Below are 25,907 nucleotides of genomic sequence, written 5' to 3' on the forward strand. Positions count from 1 at the left end.
CATAATTTCATAACAATTACATTTTATAAATCTCTGATGATTGAGGCCCCACCTTATAGGCTACATAATTGTCGTAATTCAGATCATAAATACACTTCTTCATTTTAGCTGATGTTACATCAAGTATGTGACGCTTTTCCATATTTTTGGTATTCAAATTTTTTTTTTAAGTTAAAAAATAATACCAATTTGCCTTAATGAATCGACTGTCATGTGTCTGTTTAAATGCTCCAGAACAATGTTTAAATAATGGTGGTGAAATCTGTATACAACACAACTCTGAAATACACACACACACACACACACACACACACACACACACACACACACACACACACACACACACACACACACATATATATAATATTATATTAGAGCCATATATATATTTATTTATATATATATATATATATATATATATATATATATATATATATATATGCATATATATATATATATACATATATATATGTATATATATATATATATATATATATATATATATATATATATATATATATATATATATATATGTGTGTGTGTGTGTGTGTGTGTGTGTGTGTGTGTGTGTGTATTACACCTGATAGATTTCTTTCTGATAAAGCACAGAAGAAGACCAACGAACAAAGAAGACAAAACAACAAAAAAATACTCCACATACATCTATTTAATTATCATCTTTTTCTTTTCTATAATTGTTTTAACTAACAACTTCACAGTTAACGTTGCTTTTTTGGGCACATTTTCTTTTTGTCATATATAAAGTTTTCTCACTCACCTGTCTTAATGTTCATCTTAATGTTAATGGCATCAGTCACATTTCCGTTCATCTTGCTTAGCTCATTCCTTGTTGTCACAATCACAATCCCACACATCTTATGAAACTACTCTTTGTAAATACTGTTACAACTTTGAATAATATGTGATATCTGACGTGTCCGAGGCCAGGTCCATCCAACAGAGGGAGCTCCATGAATACATTTGAACCGCCGCCTCTAAAGTTTGTCACACCGGTATGTCTTATCTTCCGTTTACTGTGCTTTGTGAAAAGGTGAGGCGACAGGCTGAGGATGGGATGTTTTGAATGCATTAATCAATGTCACTGTTTCAGACACGTCCTCTTTGATGTGAAACAGACACGTTGAGAGTGTCGCCCATGCTGTGAAAAAAGGGTGACGTGCTGATGGAGAAACAGCATCCTCCGGGAATTTGCAAATGACGGGCCTGCATCTGTCTCCACACTCCTTTGTCCTGTCAAGAAGCTCCGATTATGAAATCCAGAACGTAAAGACCCTTCCTCTGACTGAGTGGACCAACAAATGAGCTTGTTTTGAAACTATATTGTTATTTCACTGACCAGGGATGTATTGATCTAAACCACAAATCAACTTCTGATTTGCCCTCGAACTGTTACGATCGTGTGAAGAGATCAAGATTCGCTTTAATTCCTTCCTAGTTTTCTGAGACACGATCGCCACAACTAATTGATCCATGGATGTTTATTGGGAGGTTTAAAGGAGGCGCTGTAAGGAATTATCACCTGTAGGACAAATCTCTGCCTACAACACCCCAGCAAGTAGCAACAATCCTTCTAGTCTACATTTACATAACATCTTAGACCATCGGGAGGTTGTGTTAGGCAAATAAAGACCACAGGGTCATAGCAAGCCGAGGAAGGTAGGTTGACACCTCCGTGCCACTTAGGAAATGGTTAATGTTGATGTCAGAATGTGACTGGATATGTTTTCGTAAAGAGTTATGCAGATAACTTGTATGTCAAGGATGAATTTTCAGTCTCAACTTGCATGCCAATATGGGCGAGAAAACCTCATAGTGGTCAAAAAAATGGAAATATGAACATCTGACTGCATGACAACTGATGAAGATCGCGCACGTCGTAAAACGTCCAGAACAGCTACTAAATGGACGTCGTTTGCCAGAAAGATATGAAGACTTATACACTTATGCTGCAGTAAGTTTGTGGAACTATGGTCTTTATATAAGGGCCCATTTCTACCCTAAACAAATAGGTCCAACTTCATTTACAGCCTCATTATTTAGTGCACATACCATAATACCTGTGAGTAACACGATGTTCAAGTCAAAACTCTTTTATTACTTTATGGCGCAGTGTTTTCTTTTTTTTTTGTAAAACTATGTATTACTTTAGAAAGCTGTCGGCTGCTGGTTGGTGAAAGCAGTGGAAGGAGTGTATGGGAGTGTTAGGTGGGTGGGGTGGAAGTGTTTCTCCTCCTCAACACGCATGGCTGAGATCGTTTATGTAAATGCGTGAATTAAATTTTCAAAAGGACAGCCCTTTTCTTTGCCCAATGAAAAAGAACTGCGGCTGACACCTGGCTATAAACCCAGGAAGAAACCCAAAGTCCTAATCAGAAATCTGTTGAAAAACCCCTGAGAGGCGCACCAGGCAGACGAGTGGAGAGACAGCCGCGATGACTTCCAGTAAGATCGAGATCCCCGGAGAGGTGAAGAGCGACCCCGCAGCCCTCATGGCATCCCTCCAGCTGATGCCCTCCCCGGTGCCCGACCCGGAGATCAAGTACACTCAGGTCTGTTTCTGGCCGCCGACCGACTCGCTTTGCGCGCAACGATCCGCTTCTGCTCTTTAGACGTCTGATCTGTTTTCAACTCAACTTTTCGTGTGTCAGCATCAGACCGGGTAGTTCACTCAGAGCCGGGGCTGGAAAAAAAATCGCCTGCCTAAACTTTGTTACTGATTAACTGATTGTACGTTTTAAAGTCCCGATGAGTCTCTTCCGCGTCCACGTGCTCATTGTATCTCGGAGTTAAATAATCAATAACTCATGGACAAGATAATTTAAATTATATAAGTTGATAACATACTGTTATTAACAATACTTTTTTGGGGTGCTTGAATGGTCTCACGTTACCTGACAAAACATAATTTTATATTTCAAAATTTCAGTCTACTAATAAATTATCATAAAGACTGATGGTTGATTTCGGATACACTTTGGCACATTATAATTGTTACAGATTTTAGGAGCACGATAACATTGTAATAAGACATGTCATAGTTCGAGCTTGTTTAGAAAAGTCTCTTACATCCCGAGGACAATTATATTTTACGATATCATTTTTTTTAAATGTATTGCACATTGTACCTGAAGACACAGACTAACGTCATCACATTTACTGCACAAAAGCTACTTAATAAAATGTATTTTTCAGTTCAGGTTGAAAGAAAGTAATTATAGGGATACTTGTAAAAGATTGCAAGATTAGAGCCAAATCTTTCTCTTTATATCAAATTTTTCTTCATGATTATATTGTTTCACTTCAATAACTTTGTGGTATCCAATGTGTCATAAAGTTCTTAATTTAATTTGTCTTGATTACTCACAATGCTTGGTATCAGTGGCAAAAGCTGAGTTTGTGGGCAAACAAAACAACCCAAATTCTTTCTGCCAGGTCTCGGTCTTTTCCTTCATAGACTTTAAATGCATATTTTAGTCAAGTCCAAAGATGTGGCAGTAATTTAAAGCACAGTCCCATTAAGAGCAAGCTTCTTTAGTGAGTAAATGTTTAATTCAAAATGCACATCAAAGAAAAAATGTGGTATCAGAGCAGTTTTTGGATTGTTGTTCAGTCAGCAGTGTGTGGGTGGGAGAAAAAAGATGCAGGCACAGCTGGAGAAAAGAGCTTGAGTCAAACAAAGAACTCTATTTGAGTCACGAAACAAATCATGTTGCAGATACAAAAATATGCTTCCAGAGATTTTTTTGATTAAAACATCTGGTTAGAATCGTAAATAATCGTACAATGATCACTCTTCAACATTTTGTTACCATAATAAAAACATAGCAGTACATATACTCTTGCATAACTGAATCAATCATTAATCAGTGAATCTCAGTCTTTAAAGCCTTCGTGCTTTGAATGTGAGTCTTGACCCACCACAAGTCATCAGCCAATACACACATGTTGAAAATGGCTCAAGCATGTTCGATACCATCTCTGCAATGTCTTCATAGGTCCTTTTTCTTCTTCTTTTCATAGTCACATATGCCCACATTTGACGCTTTAAAGTACATTGAGGTCATCAGTTAAAGATCCTCTGAGATTCTTGTAATATTTACTGTGTTTACAGGATGCAACCTTCTGCAGTTCTGTTTCTACTGAAAGAATATTTAAGCTGCAGAGCAAGTGTTTTGTGATTACTGAGATTAAAGGGCACGTCTCATAGAGGTTAAATTCACGATAGCGCGGTGTAACTTCAGTCACTGCCATAATTGCTCTGTGTTAACACATACCTCAGTGTTTTAAGTGCAAAGGGCATGCTGCTGCTGTACCGTGAAGATACATGCAGTAAAGGGCTGTTTCCATTCCCTCTTAGTGCAGAGTGTTGGTTAAAGACTTGGACAAAATGGTGTACAGAAGGAAATTTAGGGAGCGACTTGGTGAATTAACCCCTTGGAATTTGGATCATCCAGTCCCTGTTGGTTTGGTGGATATAGGGGGCAGAAGGGCCCTGATTTATGGGAACCCCTGGCGTGGGCTCCCCCCACACCCTGTTCCTGTTCTCCACCCCACCGACTGCAAGGGAAACAAGCAATGCTGGTCACTGGCCTACAGGACGTGTGGATGGAGCTGCAAGCTTCTGAACACAGATTTACTTTTCCTCAGATACCGTTTTTACAATGTTACATTCAACTTTTCTCCAACATGACTGCTATATTAAGCTTTTCCTAAGTTACATGCAAATAAATGTGTTGTTTTGCAATAAAAAAGATTACATGTGAGCCACCCTGGATATAGAGATATGGCTGATACAGTATCACCGCTGAACAGGGTTGCTTCTATGACGTGAGCGTGTGATACTGCAGTCAAGGTTTGCCCCTTGTGCTTTTCACAAGTCATGAACTTCTCACCGTCACCGACACGGTAATCATATCAGCAAAGATATCTTCCTTCTTGTGTGCATTTATACAAGATTGGAAATCTGTTATTAGTCTATCGATATTCACATATGCAACAATTTTAGTTTTCATGCTTCCTCTCTCTTGTAGTTAAAAGCTTGAGGAGTAAAGCTCTCTCTTGGTTGTCCTGTCCCCTACCCCCACATTTCTATTGCTAGAAGGCTCCAACAGCTGTGTTATAAGACAGAAACAGTTTAAAGGTTGATAGGACCACGAAGGAAGCCATAAATAAGAAAGCCATGGAAGCTATTTATTGATGTGTTCCACTTGTGGTAGGAGAGAAGAGATTAATAATTAAAGCAAATAGAGAAACTTTTCCTGCTTTTTTGAGTGGGCGATACTTCTGGCCTTTGTAGTTTTTCACACCGTTCACTGATTGAGTTGTTAAAGCGTTTAGTGGGACAAATTTTTACTGGGGTGGTAATAACTCTTTTGCTTTTACTTTGAAGGAGCAGTCTGTAAAATGTTGTTTGTTGTGAAAGTGTAAGGTCAGCTCATTGTTTTCCCCTCCACAAAACTTGATGTTTTAACATGATTGCAGTCAACCAAGAAGAATGTATGAAGAAAAATCTGCTTTTGTGTAATGTGGTTTGTAGGTCCACCTTGCGTTTACTGTAACCTTATTATTTCATAGGGTAATAACAGTAAATTGTGCTACAAATAGAACATTAACAAAGACAAGATTGAGGGATCCAATTCATTGGCCTTGTTTGTTGCCTCAACAAATCTCCTAAACTAAGTTACACATTTTCTGTGTTGCTTTGCTCACGGTGACATCAGTGCACCTTCACCATAGGAACCTTGGCAGAACCTGTCTGCCGAACACCAGAGTATTTGTAAAGCCGTCTATGCCGAGACAACCACTCAATTTGGATGAATAAGAGGCTCCATCAATCTGTCACTGATTGAGATAGCACAGATGGAGGCTTGGGGCTCCCCGATGCTCGGTGCTGTCCACCAGGGTATAAATTATGACCCTGTCTCACTGTGTGGGTTAGTGGCCCTGCCTCGACAGAGCCTGACCTGCAGTTCTGGAGTTTTTCACTTCAAAACCACCATCTTACTGCAATCAAGATCAAACAGAGCCCAAGTTAGGGGATACTATGCAACTCAATGATTTATCACAACGAGCACAGCGAGAGCTCTCCCCCCTTTTCCCTGTCTTTGCTTACACAATTTCCCTGTTCGCACACACATGGCCACATACTCTCTAAAACACATCTCTTTGATTGTGACAGGGTAAGTGTGCACTGTCATTAATATGTCCATTGGTGTGAAATGCCTACTTGTGCAGCGAGTGTAAATTATCATCTTAGCAGACACGTCAACATCATGTCCCCCGTCTCTTAATCACTGTTTAAGGAAGAGCAGTGACAGCAAGGTTGCCCTGTTAACTTCCCATACCTTCAGTCTGCGGCTCTCTTGAAAAGCAACGTGTAAATCCTTACGGTGTCACTCTGGAAAACACTTGGCTTCATAAATCTGTTGGAGTATTGACTCTTTTTCTGAGGCACAGTAGAGACTGAAGCTTTTTTAGATGTTTATTTGTCTGTTGAAACGCATCACGTTTCTTAAAAATGACTTTCTCTCTGTCCACTGATCCCACGAGTGAAACTACTGTTCTTTAAACATATCCTTGACCTGAGTTTTAAAGGATTGGTTAAGTACACAGGAAACCCATCAAACCTCAGATGTTTTTCAAGAAAAAAACACTAGTAGTGAGAGGAAAAGGTTCATTTCATTGTTGATTTATGTGTGTGTTGTTTTCTTTTTATTTTGCTCTAGTCAGATATGTAAACATTAAACGTTTGCGGTTTGGATGCAGATTGGATAAATTAATGACCCAACATATTACAGACTTTAAAAATGCATTCATCAGATACGAATCTGAACAGAAACTCTGCCGAAATGATGGATTTAACTGTAAAATGCAAAACCTAACATCCCTTTCTCAGGTTTAAAAAATATAAAAGAAATTAGCATCTTATGAGCCTGAAAACTGTCTGATACTTCAGTGACGTGCAAAGTCTCTCTGTCTACTGGAAGAATTTAATTTCATAGGTTTATAATTACAGCCTTATTTCAAATAAACACTTCTCACGAAACTTCAACGAACAACTTCAACCACTTGCACACACACAATAGTGAGACAGAGGCGTTTGCCAATCAGTGACAGCGAGGCCGCCCTCACCAAACCCAAGAGCGCAGGGTGGCATTGTCTGTGGGTGTGTGAATGAAAAACATGAAGGCTCCATGGTGTCAGACATGTGGAGAGAAGTAGGAGAAAAAACACCAGCTGGTCTCCACTTTCACGTGCGCCCCACTAACTGGTAACAGTAGTAGTTCTAACACTTTTGAAAAGCATCCAGAGAGGAAATAGAGTGCCTGTGATAAGGGAAGGATATGAAACTTCCTGCGCAGACGAGTGTTGCAGGTGCCCGGGAAGCTAGAACTTGTCTGGCTGTGGAATCTTGGCGTGTTGTGTATAAACGCCCACACACATAAATAAACCCACACACTAAAACCCCCCTCTTACCAATTCACCCCACCTCTTAACCTTGCCCCTCTGAAAAGAAAAGAGGTAGCATAACCTATTCTTTTATCCGTTTGCATCCGAGTTGTGAAAAGAAGCAAAGAGCTAAAGATGTTTTGTTGGCTGCAGAAAGTATTTTAACATTTCTTACATCCCATTACAGTTCACTCGCAAAAAGTACATTTTTCAACTCAAAGTTTTGGTAACATGAAAAAAGACATGAACAATTTACTTGGTGCGAGAAACAACAAATCTTGATTTTTTAAAATGTATTTTGGGTGTGCAAAACCTTTTGTAATGGATGGTGATGATTAAGACGCATGCATTAAATGGCCAAATTAACAAACAAAAAAACATTTTGAAATGTGTTTGTGTATATCATGTCTAATCTTTGCATTATCCCATGGCCAGGCTCTCCTGGTTGAAGTGATTGACAGCTTTTGCAGAAAAGCCTGGGAGTTGCTAAATGTTTGCAGCTGCCCTGTGGCCCATGCAGAAAGTCTTGACCTATATGCTTACTGCTCAGCTTTAATCCACATCAGGCCTCCTCGTTATGCGTCAGGCATCACAGATCACAGCTTTTTGTCTGTTCTAATGTGATTCTTAATCAATGAAGCGGCACAAAATACTTTTCACCTTTTTAATTTAAAGTTGTGCATTGCAAGAACAGAACATATTTATAGATTTTGAAAAATATTTGGACAGCAAGTTATTTCTTAGTACTTACTGGCAACGCAGATTTGTATAAGCATGAAAACAACATGTTAAGGGATGGTAACGACCCTGCAGAGAATGGGAAAGAAAAAAAACGATAAGTCATTTAAAAATGTGCACCCTTGCACTTGCTTTTTCATTGTTGTGTTCTTCGCCCCTCGCCCAAATGATCCTAAAAGTAATTTTCAGAAACATCGAGAGTTGATTTACAACTCAGCCCTGTCATCTTAATCAAGTCTTTCAATGGAACGAGACAAAAGTCTAACACCAGTCCGAGTCCAGAGAGAGGACCGAGCCAAACGTCGGTTGACATTTGTCCTTTTCTAGCCGTGATTTAGGTGGCGGCCCGCTCTCCTGTTCTCGTGCTTCATCCTTTCTCCTTTAGCAGCGTCTTGTGAGAGGGGTTACGCCATGCATAAAGCTACCCATGGTCTGCATTCTTGCTCAGACTGTTGAGGCTGTCAGGGGGCTCCTCTGATTTAGGGTGCCCCACTTCAGTGGCCCCTATAAATTTAAAAACTAATTCAGTGCTCTACAGGACTTTCTGTTTTTGTAGCTGGCCCTCTGCTCCTTATCGTTACTGACAATTTTATGAAGTGCTCTTAATGAGTGTCAGATTAAAGGTGGCCTCTGATGGAAGGCGCCTGAGAACACTGGGCTGGAAGAGAGAAGCCTCTCCTGCCTTGTCTATATCTGTGTGTGTGTGTGTGTGTGTGTGTGTGTGTGTGTGTGTGTGCGTGCGTGCGTGTGTGTGTGTGTGTTAAGGTGTGTGGGGGATGGTGTGTGTGACCAGTACAAAGGAAACGTAGAGGAATGAGTCTGTGACGTATGGTTCTGTGGGGTGGTACACACAGATACTGAACACCTTAAACGTCTGCATGTGAGTTATTCATACACAGAGAGACCGCATTATGAGCCTGTGAGCCGTGGGAATGAAGAGGAGGAGGGAGGCAGAGTGATGTGTTTGCTGTGACTCCAACAGTTCTCAGACTCCTTGGCATTTTATACCAACCCGAAAGTAAACACGGGTAACAGTTTACAGCCAATTAAATAGTGCTTAAAACCCAGCGTTTATAGAGGTAAACATGTTGGAGAGTTTAGGGAGGCTTAGGCCAGTGGGATACTTGAACTCTGCTCTCAGGTTTGCTTTCAGTGCATCTAAACTCCTCTAAAGTAGAGGGACGGTAAGAGCATATGTATACACAGACGGATTTGTGCCAGCAGATGTTCTCCCTACACTCTATCTATCAAGCAGACTGACAGCCATTAAAAACAGTGTGAGAGTAGTCTGTCTAATGGATCTAAACATGTCAGTGAGGAAGGAGCTCTTTCTTATGACCTAGCTTACGTAAGATATATTCACAAATTTCAAATCACACCTTTCTTTTTGTTCCACCTTTCATCATCTTATGAAGGGTTTGCTTGTATTTTATGGGCCATGATTCTCAGCGCTGTGACTCTGTAAACATTTATTTTTCCTTTGGGCTTAATAGATGTTAAATATGTCCTGTTTGGAATCCCAGGCGGTTGTTTAACGGAAGACCTGCTTTAACGCATCACAGAAACCAAGCGCGGCACGTGTTTTATGATCTCGTAAACGAACAGCGATGTTGTGAAACGTGTGTCTGTGTGCTTGGGGGTGGGTTAGTGGGTTGGTGGGTGGGGGTCTGGTGTCTGATAGGGATTTATCTGCACCCCCCACAACACCCCCACCCCTTTGTCTGGATAGTGGAGTACTCCCCAGAGAGCAATGCAGGACAGGCAGGAATCTCTGTCCAGATTTCCAGAGATTCTCCCATATCCCTTACACAAGAGCCGGAAGAGCTGGGACTGTTCGTCTTTCACAGCCTCAACTACAAGCATGGGATTAAATGATGACAAAAAATAACATATTTTGAAACAAAGATAGTCATCACTTTCCACTCACGCTTGTTTGCTTTGTAGTCGAATTAAGTTTTTATGAAGTTTGATTATGGGTTTTCATTATATTTTTTTTTTGCATTTTGCATTTAATTCATGCAAAAGGAAACTGCATTCATGATTTAATATTCAGATTATTTGATGTATTACTAAAAAAAAAAATGCATTTTTTTTCCCCTTCAGCTCTTCATCAACAATGAGTGGCACAACTCTGTTAGTGGGAAGGTCTTTCCTGCCTACAACCCGGCTACTGGAGAGCAGATATGTGAGGTCCAGGAAGCAGACAAGGTAAATACAGCATGGCATCTTCCATCAATGTTTTTCATTGAAAACAAGGTCATCTTACATATCATATACGTATGCACATATACTATATACTATATAAATAATCCAGGTAAAAGTTGGGCATTTAAGCAAAACGATATATTTAATGTATCAAAAGTTAAAATAGTCATTATGCAGAACGGTCTCTGTTAGTGTTATCATATGATTGTATATTTCTAATTGATACATTAACATGTCAACATCATATTTACATATTGTAAATCAAGAGGGAGCAAACTTGAACTACTTCATATACTCCTTAGTGGTTAAATCAATAACAAGCGGGTACAACATTTCCCTCTGCAATTTAATGAATTAGAGATCCAAATCCAAATCCAAAATCCAAATTGTACTTAAGTATACACTGTTTGAGAAAATGTACTTTGTCACATTCCAGCACACTTACTCTTACTACAGCCTAAACCCTTGTTTTAGTTGTGCTGCTTCCATGTTGCAGAAGCGCAATTAGGAATAAATCTCTTATGATGTGGTGTGCTAACAGTTGTTCTTGTCTGGAAAAGAAAAATAAACTGAGAAAAATATTCAGGTGTATGGTTTGGTCATAAAAAGTACAAAGCGATACCTATTTCATGGATTAGTATGTCATTATTGTCCATCTTGTCTCGTAGGCTGATATTGATAAAGCTGTGCAGGCGGCTCGACGTGCCTTTTCTTTGGGCTCCGTATGGCGAAGGATGGACGCATCCGAGAGGGGCCGTCTGCTGGCCAAACTGGCTGATCTGGTGGAGAGAGACAGCGTCTATCTCGCCGTAAGTTATATTGTCATGTCGCTGAACGAATTAATGTTAATAACTTTTCAGTTTGAAAAAACTATGTTGTCATCCTCAAGTATATAATAACAAAACGTCCTCTCATCCGCTTGAAGCAGAACTGCAGAACTATAACTGCAGAGAAGTATAACAATTGTTCCTTTGTCTGTTTATATCATTTTATATCTTCTACAAAGCACTTTGAGTTGTCGCTGTGTTTGAACAATTCTCATAAACTTGCTTTGACTTAAAGAGAACATATAACTGTAACTTAGGGGCTGTATTTGAAGGTTGGTGTTATCTTAGTGTCACATTTCACCCACGGGAGAGTGTAAAGACGGGAACAGTATGGAATTATGTGAGGATCACAAGGTTATATCACATATTTCTCAACCGTCTCCCCCGTCTCTCTTCAGACTATTGAGTCACTGAACAGTGGGAAGCCTTTCCTGCCCACCCTGTTTCTGGACCTCCAAGGAACCATAAAGACACTGAGATATTTCGCTGGATATGCAGACAAGATCCACGGTACTTCCATTCCAATGGGTAAGATTCCTCTTCGAGTACTACAGCAGAGGTTTAGTGAAATAGAGACGAGAGTATTGTTGGGATGCATGGTTAGTTTTTAACTGAAAAACTATGCAGTATCAAAAGTAGGTTTCTCGGTCAGATAATGACAATCAGATATGACTTCTCTGACACGTTCCAATTCAGATACTACTATTTAGTGAGACGAAAAAGATTTAGCATATTCGATACATAGTACAACAAAATACCAAACTATCGTTTCCTTTCCAATGCATTTTGTAGCATAAAAGTCTGCATGTTTTTCTAGCTATTGCCCACAGTCCTCTGAGCAGTCAACATATGAGCTCAAAGTTCAAAATAATGCAATTTGGGACCCAAAATTAGATTTGTTTTTCTTTTCTCTGGGTTAAAACGTTAAACATTTCAAACCTGCTATAGCTGATTCTGGCCTATTGGGGGACCTGGAAACATGCTGTACACATAACACCAACATATCGCCTTTTACGTTGACATGCCAAAGTTGGTAACAAACAGTTGCTTATTATTACAACCAGAAGTTACAGAGCATCATCATTTTTATTTGTTGTGTTTCTGGTCACCTGACCAATGTAAGTACAATATTAACTATCTTTTACCTGAAGGAAATATCTGACACTTAAGCTGCTAAATGTTCCACTGTGTTCGCCAGCCAGTTGCTAACTGTGTCAGTGTCTGCTGTCTGGCATTGGCAAAGGCTTGGTAGAAAAAGCACACTTATACTCATCAAAGTAAGGTATCAAATTAGCAATCAATCCAAAAATGTATTGTCCTGCGGAGGCTGCCATCAGTGTCCCCTCTCTAAGGCATTTGAATTTGGGGGTTAGGAGAGGAGAAAGTTGGCTGTCTGTTTCAACAGGAAGCACAAAAAAGGAAAATAGAATAAGAGAGAGGACATGGGAAACCTCCTGATACCACCGTATTGTCCCTCTCAAAGCTTCTCTTGTACACTGCTGCCAAACCAACCGTGCTAAGCATTCTGCCAGGGCTTTGGTTTAAGCTTCAATGCTCTATTAGACTTTCAGAGGAAATAAACAAGGGTATTCCTGCAGCCTGTATGATATAAGTCTGTCAGTAATTGTGTTTGTTCACCTGTAAGGATGAAGTGCAAGCCATTTCAACAACCCTTCAGTATTTATGCAGTTATGCTGAGATTATTATGTTGAATTTGTCTTCCCAGAAAGTGTAAAATGAAAGAGTAGTAACATTATGTGGTGAACCTTTGACTTCACAGTTTACTCTAGTTTACATTGTTGATTCCAAATTGAAATATAAATCATCTTGAAGGAGTCATGCTTCCAAACACACCTCACAGATACTTGAGCGCCTCCTGAAAAGCTCATGTCTATTAGGTTTATAGTTTCATTCTCCTAAACAATAACAGCTTTGAAATACCCAGCATCCACTTTGGTATTAAGGAGAAAGGTTGACATGAGAAACTGTGCTGCAGTTTTGTGTCCATTGTCTTATCTTACTGCAACACATTGACAATGATTATCTGGCTTGTCATCAACCATTGGTCATTCCAGTCCAATTGCAACATGAGGCAATGTTTCATCAGCTGACAACTGCTGTAGCAAATTTAGACACACATTTCTCAATATCAATTGTTTTTTGTGGAGAATGAACAAGCATGGCACACCCTCAGCAAGTACCTCCTTTTACATCAGTAATGCAAGAGGAATGAGCAAAGATTTCCAGCATAACACCCATCTCTATGACCTAAAACAGTTACACACATGCCTGCGCTGTACTTGGCTCGAAGAGCAATGTAATCTCTCACTGGGGTAAAGCAACCAGGAATGTTGCGTGTGGATTCATTTACAAATTAACATGTTGAGTCAACAACACCTGTGGTATCAGGTGGTGACATTTTTCATGTCTTTCAGGCTTTTTACTCACTGCTAGAGCTATAAGTGATTTATCTTTGTCTGTTTATGTGTGCGTGCGTGTGTGTGTGCGTGTGTGTGTGTGTGTGTGTGTGTGTGTGTGTGTGTGTGTGTGTGTGTGTGTGTGTGTGTGTGCGTGTGCGTGTGTGTGTGTTCCTCCACAGATGGAGAGTATCTGACATTTACAAGATATGAGCCCATTGGAGTTTGTGGACAAATTATTCCCGTGAGTATAATGCTTCCTTTTCAATGACATATGATGAATACAAATGGACATAAAAGCTTGGAGAAAAACAAAGCTTATAACAATTAATTAGTTAAGTGTCTAAGAGATGTTGTTGGTTTTGAATCTGTTCTTTTTGTTGAATTACATTCTGCATTTTCCAGTAATTCACTGTTTATATGTGTAAATCCTGCTGGTATCCCCAAAGGTTACGGTGCCAGTGAGTTTAACTAATAGAGAACGAGAAGAGAGAAGCAAAAGAGCTAGGAAGGGATTTAGTGGGTTTGAGGACAAGCGAATGGTGAGAAGGGAAGAAAAGATCAAGGAGTAAGAGACACTGTTGATTGTGCAAGAATTCAGAAAGCGTGTGGTTCTGCGTTAAGCCCCATGGGCTCCTGTGTAAAGCAGAAATAACACAGGCCTGTGTTTTGTACAGTGATATGGGTCTATTGCACATGTGTTGCAATTTCCCGGCTTTCTCAGAATACTGTGGGAAGAGAAAATACTGTACAAGTGCCGAGAACATTTTCTCACTTGACTATGTTTAGACAGAGTGAAAATGAGAGTAAGTGACTTAAGACCGATGAGTTATTGAACTTGACTTGTGACCACCCAGTGTGTCAGTCAGATGCATCATGTCTTTTTCTGCTGTGTGTATGTGTGTGCGCGCGTTTGTGTGTGTGGGCGCGTGTTTGTGTGTGCGTTTGTGTCACGCACAGTGGAACTTCCCTCTGATGATGACCGCATGGAAGCTGGGTCCAGCAATCGCATGTGGAAACACTGTTGTCCTCAAACCTGCCGAGCAGACACCTCTCACCTGCCTCTACATGGCAGCTCTCGTCAAGGAGGTAAATAATCTCTTTGCCAACTAACCACACATATGTTCATGTGGCAGTTTGCCAACATTTTATTTGAGCAGTACAATGTTAATACTCCCAATAACTGAATGTGAACCACTTACAGGCTTCAGTTTGCCAAGAACACAGTGTTCACTATGAATCTGGCCAACACTTTATTTGGATGATTCATTATTAATGTAGCCACAAGGTGACAAAAAACAGATGTTTAATAAAGTGTCACTTGTCAATCCGACACATCTCTTCAGAGTCTATAATCCTAATTTTCCACCATAAGATTAACACCAGACAGCACATTTGCTAGAGTTCAATGGTTAAAAGGTCTAAATCACATAGAAAACCATGTTTTATCTCTTACTAGTGGTAAGTAGCTATGTGAATAGTTCTGATTTCATTTGCTAAAGTGTTGAGATTTTCATTTCTGAAACATTTCCTGCTACCCAAAAACAATGAAAGCCAATATATCAGTGTTTGTGGTGTTTGAACCATTGAAAATTCCACTTTAAAAACTTAACTACAACATGTCTTTGATGAAACAATGCTCCGGTTGCTTAGGATAATTCACACACTTCTATGTGAACAGTTCCTATGGCGATTGAGATTAAAACAAATTGTTAGGTATGTGAACCAACATATATTGTGAAAAGTTTATTAAAGGACCGCAAAAAGCCACAAACACAATCATAATGTTATTACTGTTGCAAATAGTTGGCCGCTGAGCTATTGTGCTGCATTCACGTCATCTCGTTTAAACCACAATAAAGAGCTTCTGAGTGTAGAGGACAAGCCTGCACAGCAGTTTCCCGTCTTCTGCCAATTTCTGTAAAAAAGTTTTGAACAAGCTACTTAGCTAGTGACAAACCTGTAATCCTGAACTTAACGAAACTTTTGGAATGAACAAAATGTAAAGACAAATCAGAAACAAGCAAGAGTATGGTAGATTTTTTAGTTATTCAACCGAGAAAACCCAGCCCAATGTTGCCAACTCTTTTCCAAAGAAAGAAGGTAACAGCACTAGCTCCAAAAGTAGCTACAGCTAGCATAAGCGTCTGACAAAACTGACAGCCCGTCCCTTCAGACCTCCCTCCAAAATCCCCACCCGCCCCCCAAAACTATCATAATAAATGTAAACAACATACATAACTATTCTTAGTACTCACAGATGTTAAGCTCATAGTTTGGGGAAGACTCCGGTTACAAGCGTTGAGAAGCAATGGGTGCACAGGCAGACTTCGCACAGGTACACAGCCATGTCGCCCGTCCAACCATTTTTTTCTGTCCGAATTAAAAAATGTATTTGTTGGAGCATTTGATTCATTGATTGCTGTCAGGATGTCAAGAGAATTTCAACAAATCTAACAAAAATGTTTTCGATGATTACCAACCCTACCTGTAAAGTCAACAGGACATTAAATATCAGTGCTGACAGATTACAAAAGAGCACTGACACAAAAAGCTTAATTTACAGTGCAGCTAAGATGGTCAAGTCAATACGGTTAACAATGACTAATACAAGTATGCACCCAAATCCAAAATGTGGTATAGTATTGTATTGTCAATGTCAGTAGCAACAGGGATAGCCAGTTGTGTACAATACAGGCAAAAACTAAGTTAAACAAGATGGGAACAATGCAGCATCCCAGTAACATAGAAAGCCTAATCACGCTGTACAAATCTCAGTGTCCACATTCTCCCCGTCAGCCCCCTACCATATCTCGCCTCGCCTCTTTCTGGAGACTATCTGTCTGTCGCCTTCGTCTTTTTGATATTCTCTCTGTTCTTTGCTGGTTGGGAGGTTGGGTTGGGTCAGGATTCCCCCACACCGCCTGTGGATTTGCTTGGCTCTGCTGTCATCTCCGCTAAAACTTGTTTCCTCTCATATTGTTTTGACAGGCTGGGTTTCCACCGGGAGTCATCAATATTTTGCCAGGATTCGGGCCAACGGCAGGAGCTGCGATCGCTTCGCACATGGGCATAGACAAAGTGGCTTTCACAGGATCAACCGAGGTACTTTTAATAACAAGGCTGAGATCAACAGCTGCCTACTGCTCTGTTTTGTCAGCACAAGTGACACAGTGACCAACATGTGCAGAGCATAAGAGCATTCTTGGTAATTAGGGGACATTGTGTGCCTGTATTGAAGTCTAAATGACAAACAAATGGGTTCTTATGCTGCGTGCCCTGTCATTACTACTCATGAAAGGGGGCTCTGATTTTATCTGGCACACATGCACATATTTGCACTGTCAAGAGTATACAAACACATCTCTGTGAAAAACACTACCTCTCTTCTGTTTCCCCTCTGCTGTCTCTGCTGTATTAACACACCTCCACCACACATTTCATTGAACTTACCATCAGGATAAACCCAAGTAACTTTATAGAACAAGGGCTGTTAATGGAAAGCTAAATCATCAACATACGCCGTGTTAGGTGTTGAGCGTTTGGCGGTTTTGCGGTGTGAATACATTCTTCAGGCCCGAGGAAAAATCCAGACCGACAGCAGATTATTTTGCTGCAAGATCATTTATGAAGATTGGCTTTTTCTAACCCCTATGTAGAATGTATGTGTTGCTGAGTCCAGCTAGTACACACATGCATCTTTGGTAAATGAGCCAGGTTTATGTAATGTTCCAATTGGCCTTGTATTGTATGGAGATCTCTGTTTTGACTCTGGTGGACCGTTGGAGGAAAAGTGAGTATATGTGTTGAGAGCAACCTCCAATCAGCCTATACAGGTATAGATTATTGTCCCTGGAAATCCATAACACAAACACTAACTAACCCAAATTAGACAGCATGACAAGAAAGCTATATTCAGCTATAGCGTTGTGTCTTTATGATCCAGCACAGTATAACACAAAACATGCATTTTCCTATCCCGGTATGTCACACACACAGACACACTCAATCAGTGAGTGCACGCAAGCTGACATAAATGCACCTTCTAACACAAACATCTTCTTTGTTTTATCATCTCGTCTTGATTGAACATTTCCTTTGTGAGTGGCCTCGTTTTTTTTTTATACTACTTTTCCTGTTGTTTCATGTGATCTGGAGTCAATTACTGAGAGAATGAGGCAGTGCTGTAAGAGACTGCTGATGCCCAGACAGTGAGTCACCACGCTGTAGTAGCAGTGGTGGGGGGATACTGGCCACCACGGTATCTCCTCAGGGTGGAGGGTGGCGGTGTAGCTACAGGTGGATTTTAGGACCACAACTCATCCTCCTACTAATTCACATGTGGCTGTGACTCCACATGGAGGAGTCTCGCAGCCCAGCGTGTTTCCTTTACGACTGAATAAACACGCTAACCTCCCCTTAGTCAGCTGCTTTGTGTTTCCCATCAAAAACAGACGAAACACATCAGAAACATTGAATCCAGGCCAAGTATTGTGTTGTTTTGCTTCAGTACAAGCCACAGCACAGCAGTGATACCGTTCCATTCTCTCGTTTTCCATTATATCCTAGTTCATTAAAGCGACTCAGGCACAAGATAAGACAGTGAGAGAAGAGTCTTTTCCATGCTGGTGTTGGGGTTTTTCAAATGAAGACTGAAAGGGAATTTTTCCGCTTTATCTTGTCAGTTCTCTCGGGAATTAAAACGAGCTGTATGAGTAACAGGAAGATGAATACTTGTTTAGGGTGTACGGTTCGTAAGGAGGTGTGATACGTTTCTCAGGCTTCTAATCTCTTGAGTTGATATAACATTTCACAATATTGAAAAAATATTAGTAAAAACAACTGATTTGACTCAGTAGAGACTTATGAGAACCAGTTCGACAGAAAAAACATCATGATAAATTGGATAGGATGTGAAGGCAGACTTATAATGGCCACATCATTTCCATCAGTTGGACAATGTGGGAAATGCAATGAGAACATTGATGCCGCTTGTGTTTGTGTGAAACTCATGTTTGCATTCACTTTTGTGTCACTTTGACATTTTGAGGAAACCAAATATATGCTTTTCTGCTCTCAAATTGTATTTTAATAATGTTTAAGTCTTGACAATATAAGACAAATAAATGGAGATTAGTGGTTCACTGTGATTACCCAACACAAACACGGTTTGAGAACCAGCTTATTCATTTTTATATCAGTTAATTTATTTTCATATCACAAGAAAAAGATTGAAAATCAAATGACTGCCAGGGGCAGTTTCATATTGCTGCCTCCAAAAACTTGTAAATTATATTTGTTCTGTGTGTTTTCGCAGAACTCTTGTTTCAGCTGGCCAACCGATGGGTTCCCTGTTTGGAGCTAATCAACTTCTATTTAATAGCTTCATCTGATTTACTGATCTGGCTGCAGGTCTGCATTTCTGTGAGTAAACTCAAAATCTGTTTTCTTCGCTAGGTTGGCAAGCTGATCCAAGAAGCAGCTGGGAAGAGTAACCTGAAGAGAGTGACGCTGGAGCTGGGTGGAAAGAGTCCCAACATCATCTTTGCAGATGCTGATTGTAAGTTTTCAAGTTATGTTTTATTCAGTGCTCCAGTCACCCTCCCTAGGTGGTCTGTCACTATCACTATTTTGTTAAGTCACGTGTCCCATTCTCAGGACCTCCAGTCTGTTTATAAACACACATGGACTGAGATTCTTAAAATGCTCAGAAGCTTTGTAGTACTATGAAAACCTGTGGATGAATGAGTTTCATATGAATTCTAAGTGGCTCACCAAACTGGGGGTGCTGAGGCTTTCAAATGCTTTCAGCAGCCGTGAGAGGGGCTCCCTAAGGCCTGTAAATCAGCAGAATGGACCCTGACTCAGTCGGGTGCTTCAGTCGAGACCCATAAATCACAGGGGTCCGTTAACCCTTTGTGCGCAACAGCAGGGTCCTGTCTCTCAGGTGTCAGGTATCAGATTTGCACAGGAAAGCTCCAATAAATATTGGGGCAAACGTTGTAACGATATAATATGCACATTACTTATGTTGTTTTCAAATTAAGTTGTTGCATATAAATGTGAAGAGAAGAGTTTCTGTTAGCGCACATTTCACATTTATTTCAGAAGAAAGGAAGAACCAATGTATCGACCTATTGATTTACACAAATCCCTTTCTCTCCAGTGGACCTGGCTGTAGAACAGGCCCATCAGGGAGTGTTTTTCAATGCAGGCCAATGCTGCACAGCAGGCTCTCGCATCTTTGTGGAGGAGCCCATTTATGAAGAGTTTGTTCGGAGGAGTGTGGAGAGAGCCAAGAGGAGGATAGTCGGCAGCCCCTTTGATCCCACCACTGAGCAGGGTCCACAGGTAAGGTCCACAGATCTACAGCTATGTCCACCTGTATCTTTTACTTTCAAAATGTGCCATTCTCTGTCTGTTTGTTTTTGTCTTCTTTGTCCCGGCCTCTCATATAATGTCAGTCCAACACCTCCACAGATCAGCCTGGAGCAGCAGAATCGTGTGTTGGGGTTCATCCAGAGCGGCATCAGTGAAGGGGCTAAGATGGAGTGTGGAGGCAAAGCTCTGGGCTTGAAAGGGTTCTTCATTGAGCCAACTGTTTTCTCTAATGTGAGGGATGACATGCGCATCGCCAGAGAGGAGGTACGGTGTTAAAGAACTGAGATTTTGATAACTCCAGCACAACTTGCAAGCATTTATAACTGTGTGAAATGGAGCGGTGGAAGAAGTATCCTGATTCTTTTCACAAGTAAAAGTATTCACGTAATAATATGAGAATATTCCATTCAAGTCAACGTCCCATATTCCAAACTTTAAAATTTAAGTCAAAATAGTTAAATAAATTAAATATCAAAAGTTCAAGTTAAAATGCAGCAGAATAATACATTTCACGGCGTTATAGTATGATTTATATATATATATATATATATATATATATATATATATATATATATATATATATATATATATATATATATATATATATATATATGTATATATATATGTGTGTGTGTATATATATATGTATATAAATATATATACATATATATATACATATATATATATATATTATATTATATCATGTTATTATTTTGTTACAATGTTATTATTAATGCATTAACATGTAAGCAGCATTTATTATTAGCTGGTCGAGGCGTAGCTAATTTGAACCACTTTATAATCAAATGAAATATCTGTACTTGTTTAAATGTTCATTTACACCATTGGTAAAAAAAAAATACATTCTGGATGAAATTATAGTGCAGGATGATTGATGGTAACTCCTATTCTTAACTCTTCACACTTTTTTATATGTGACCGGTAATATATGATTATGATATCTACAAATAAGGTAAGTAAATTAACTTGTATATTACTATCTGTTTACAGATTTTTGGCCCAGTCCAGCTGATCATGACGTTCAAAACTATTGATGAGGTGATAGAAAGAGCCAACAACACAGATTATGGTTTGGTTGCAGCTGTATTCACCAACAACATCAACAAAGCCATGACCATAACCACTGCCATGCAGGCTGGCACTGTCTGGTAAGTTTCATCGTCTGTCTTTTCTTCTAGCGACAATCATTAATATTTCTCATGTGGGAAATATCAACCATTTCAAGCACTGGCATCCAGAAACTGTCATTACACAAACCACAAAGAAATGTTTTCCTTTCTTTCTTTGCCTCAGCACAGATATTTGAGATATAAAAGCAAACAGACAAAAGCAGAATATAAATTGTTAATGTAAACTAACACCCACATGTACAAATTCATAGTTCTTGATTTTGCCTAAACTTGTTTTTGTTTCTTTTGTATTTTCCTGTAGCTGGTTACGAGTATGGTGGAGGTAGCCTTATATCTAAAATATAGGCATAATATTGTCATCTGCAAATAATTGTTCACCACTTGTCAAACTTGACTACAATCCTCTGCTAGCTGAGACCTTGATGCTGCCAAATCACTTCTTTTGACTGTTGAGGATTTTGTTTGGTACCAATGGTCTTTTATTACCCTCTTTTTTTCTGTCTATTCCAAACAATATTACCTCAAAGCTGATATTGACTACAGCTTCTTAAAAAGTACCAGTCAACCAGGAATTGTTAAGATTAAGATTTGATCATTTTTGCATTGTCAGTTGTTGTTAACCTCATGGCCATTTTTATCAGACATAAAACTCTTTGTCTTTAGGTTGCACCTTTCCCCTACTTCCACAATCCCAAAGTGTGCCCATTTGTACTCCACCTTGGTCTGAATCTTCTTAGCATCCTTTCCAATCTGGTGCAGTAAATTCACAAATAGGCAACCTGCAAACTTTAAACAATAATGTAATGTTATTGTTAAATCCAGAGGGTTTCAAGAATAGCAACCAATATGAAGCTTGAATACTTTGGGACAAAATGATACACCATTTTACAATATCAAATCACAGGAGTCAAACGCACAAGAGTCATCAATGTTTTATGTATTTCTCAGGATAAACTGCTTCAACGCTCTCAGCACACAGTGTCCATTTGGAGGATATAAAATGTCTGGCAATGGTCGTGAACTGTAAGTATGACTTGACTTCCTGCCCACTGAATACACACAAATTAACCACAATATTTTTAATACTGACTTTGGGTTTTGAAAACTTTCCAAAAACGTTCCAAAATTGTTGAACATGTCATATATCTTAATCAAATATATTACAATATTTCCAGCAGTGCACACTCAATACACTATACTTCAATGCTGCTGTCAGCATGAAATTAACTAAATGAGCAGAATTGTTTAAATTTTCTGTGTTTTGTTTCCAGGGGAGAGAGCGGCTTGAAGGAGTACTCAGAATTGAAGACCATCACGATGAAGATGGTCGCCAAGAACTCTTAGGAAGCCACATCAATTGTGGGAGGAGGTAGCGTCTTCCTCAACACTGACCCGTCTCTCGTCAGTCCGTCCACAGTGGCAAACCCAATAAACCATCAAATCCAGTTATCTGCATGGTAACTACAGGCTGTGTCCACTCGCTGCCCTCCCAGTTCCTCCATCACCACCACATTGCTCGCCATGGACAGTCAGCCAATCCTTGTCCAGCTATCCCTAACTACCTTGAGTTTGTGACTGTCTCCAGTCTAACTGACAACCACTGAACTACCACCATAATGTATACCTCCTCCACTAACTACACTAAAGCACTCACAGAGACGATGGGGGAGGCTGCTAACTGCAAACCCCAATAACAACCCCCCCCTGCCAGCCGCTACACCTTGATCCCCCCAGATGCTGGATGCTCAGAGACTCAATCACCGCACTTGAAATTAAACCTTTACTAGCAACCTGTCATGTGTTGGAAGGAAGTTTCTCTTTGTACTGTGCAGTATGATCGTCAAAACCTTGTGTCATTTTCTTGGTAGAATTTATGCAAGCATGTCAGCTCATTCAAGACCACTGATATTGTCAGCCTCACATGTGAATGGATGAAATGTTAATTCAGAATTAAAATGCATTTTTAATTGTCTTTGTTTATATTTTAGCTTGTATGACTTAACACTGTATGTCAACCTTTGACTGATGTAAACGTGAAGAGTTTAACCTCTTAAAAGCATTTTACTCTCACCAGCTAAAAAGGAGTAGAAGTATTTTAAACATTATGTAACTGATTTTCATTGTTTTTCATCTATGTTTATGTTTATAAAATCATACGCTATACAATTATAAAATGACCATAGTTTTTTTTTCAGTAAAAACCTTTTTACTGGAAAATAATTTGTTGAGTTCACTAAATTTTTTAGGACGGAATTATATAAGTATTGTTGATGCATCTCTTTTGCAAATAAATTGATCAAAAGGGATGATTGAAATATTTGTGTCTGAATAGTAATAAAAGACATATTTACTGTATGTAGCTAAGTGGTAATAAAAGACAGTGTTCAGCTCTACCTGAGGTAGCCCTTTTGTACAGAAGGCATTTTGAAAGGTAACTGTAAGAAAAATGCTTGTGTAAATAATTAAATTCATGGTGACTGAATTCCATTTAGCTGCTTCAGGTGCAGGGCCCTGGTGTTGTTAATGTTATTAGTAAAACCTGTACTGTTCCAACTATGAAACGCTCAGACAGTACATATAATTACTTACAGAGATGAAACCCACCCCGAAACAAATTAAACATGCAGCAGACCAGATACTTTCACAAACATGTAGATTGGTTGATGGGGGGAGTGTGGGATGAGCAACTTCCAAGGCCGGCAGTTGCTTAATAACTTTTTTAACGTTTACATTTCTGATCTATAAACCTAGTTACATTACTGCACTGGTTTATACATTTAAACTTTGTCAGTGCTAATGAGGAAAGTCAACAAATAATAGATGAAAGAGAATAGGTTACGTGAAAATGCATCAGGATTAAACACAAATATTACTACCATACCACTGAAGTAGCTCAATGGAATTTAACCACGATTTCTTTAAAAGAAAATGTCTTACATGTGGTCTCAAAATGTAATCTGTGCGAAAGTCATAAAACAACAATTATTTTTTTTGTCTAAAACATGTTGATTTTAAGTGTAAGAAATGTAAACATGTCTCATGCTGTTTAAATTAAACCAGAGGTAAGAGTTAAAAACATACATTTAAAGTCAAATCACTTTTCTTCAGTATGTTGTACAAAAAGATCATTTGGGACATCGGGTCCACATAAACATTAGTTTATTGACATAAGCAGTTACATTAATCCAGTGTCATCTCAAAACAAGGAGATGTGGACGTGTCTGCATTGCGAGGAATGCACACACGTATATAAATAAAACAACAGAAATATGAATCTGGTTGGTGTGATTGTTGGAGATGAACAGAAATAAAGACACTTCACTGCAGCCTCCCAGTTGATATCTGCATTCTTTTCAAAGAGAAGATGAAAAAGTGTGCTCTTATTGCAGCAGTCTTGTTAACACAACAAGGAATGCCGGTGTCGACCATGAACACACACTCTTAAGGTAAAAGTGCAGCCATGAACCTTTATGGGTCTTCTAGTAAGATAACTAATTACATTAAGTCACACTGGGTCTCACACAAGAATGTCGATGGTACAATGAGTCAAGCAATTATATCCCCTCTTAATTTAAACATCTATTTTAACTTACCCATGCTGATTAACTCCTCAGCTCCTTTAACAACTGAGCACTTTCCTTCATTTTTTCCGCAGTTCATTTAACATATTAAAGAAGCTAACACATTCCACATTAGCAATTAAAACTTAAAACTAATGTTTCAGTACTGAATGGAAAAGTGCTGAAAAATCTCCACATGGAGTTTTCTAAATATAAATATATTTTCATGCAAGCATTTTGAGAAAGAAATGATAAAATCAGGCCACAATCTCCGAAGAGAGAACCTTTTTAAAAGCCTTATTTTCTTTGTATCTACAGGAATAACCCTGCAGTTAATGACATCATCTTGGGAACAAACCACACACTGACAGGGACATTCACGCTTCGTCCAGATAGACAGTTATCCTTCAAAAGCCATTTGTATAGCTTCCAGCGCCGGTTTTCCTATTATGTGTTCTGTCATAATATTCTCTCACACAAGTAACTGTAAAAAAAAATAGACATGTCTCTCTGTGTCTGGTTGATCATGTGTGATGTTTGTTCCTTTTCATTTGTCACTAAAAGGGCATTTACTGTTTTGTTTTTGTTTATTTTTGGAGATTCTTCAGAGATAGCACTCCACGTGTGCATAAGTGCACGAAAGGTCTGATTTTTCTCAGTGAAATGTTGAGCAAGCGTCTTTGTTCGTGTCTCTTGTTCCAGTGTAGTGTGAGTCCGGAAGTACTGGCTGAACAGATCTGGAGAGCAGAGACTCCTCCACACGGTGAGGATGTGACAATCAGTCTGAGCAGGAGTGAAGATGGCAAGGTTGTTTGACGTTATAGAAAATAACAGTTTTCTAAATCTGGGAATCAGAAACCCTCTGCAAAATTTGTGTAAAGAGAGACAAATATATAGTCCTAGTCATGTGCAAAAATACATCAGAAGTTCAAACAAAGCTAAACAAGACAAGAGGTGCAACTTCCAAACTTTCAGTTGTTAAAGCCACTCTGACTACATGACTGAGGGTCAATCTGTTAGTCCAGCACATTGGTCCACACTGGAATATCTCAACATCTTTAGATTTCTTTTTAATGAGTTTTCCTTAAATATCTAGACAATTATTGAATGGATGGCCATGGATTTTGGTACAGACATTCATGAGAGTTTCAAAAGTTT

The 25,907-nt window shown here is 39.3% G+C and overlaps 1 protein-coding gene across 1 annotated transcript; it reads left to right on the plus strand.

Moving 5' to 3' along the window:
* The first annotated feature begins 2,372 nt into the window (after nucleotides 1-2,372).
* aldh1a2 (aldehyde dehydrogenase 1 family, member A2) lies at nucleotides 2,373-24,498 on the plus strand. Its single transcript, XM_068575186.1, has 13 exons — nucleotides 2,373-2,570; nucleotides 10,312-10,416; nucleotides 11,082-11,222; nucleotides 11,639-11,768; nucleotides 13,840-13,901; nucleotides 14,618-14,746; nucleotides 16,649-16,762; nucleotides 19,115-19,217; nucleotides 19,824-20,008; nucleotides 20,138-20,302; nucleotides 21,050-21,207; nucleotides 22,138-22,212; nucleotides 22,461-24,498. Exons 1-13 carry the CDS (start codon nucleotides 2,454-2,456, stop codon nucleotides 22,531-22,533), a joined length of 1,557 nt encoding a protein of 518 aa, XP_068431287.1. The 5' UTR covers nucleotides 2,373-2,453; the 3' UTR covers nucleotides 22,534-24,498.
* The last annotated feature ends 1,409 nt before the right edge of the window (nucleotides 24,499-25,907 follow it).

Source organism: Clinocottus analis, unplaced genomic scaffold (genome assembly GCF_023055335.1).
Source record: "Clinocottus analis isolate CAN_PGR_092001 unplaced genomic scaffold, fCliAna1.0.p SCAF_1, whole genome shotgun sequence".
NCBI classification, from domain to species: domain Eukaryota; kingdom Metazoa; phylum Chordata; class Actinopteri; order Perciformes; family Cottidae; genus Clinocottus; species Clinocottus analis.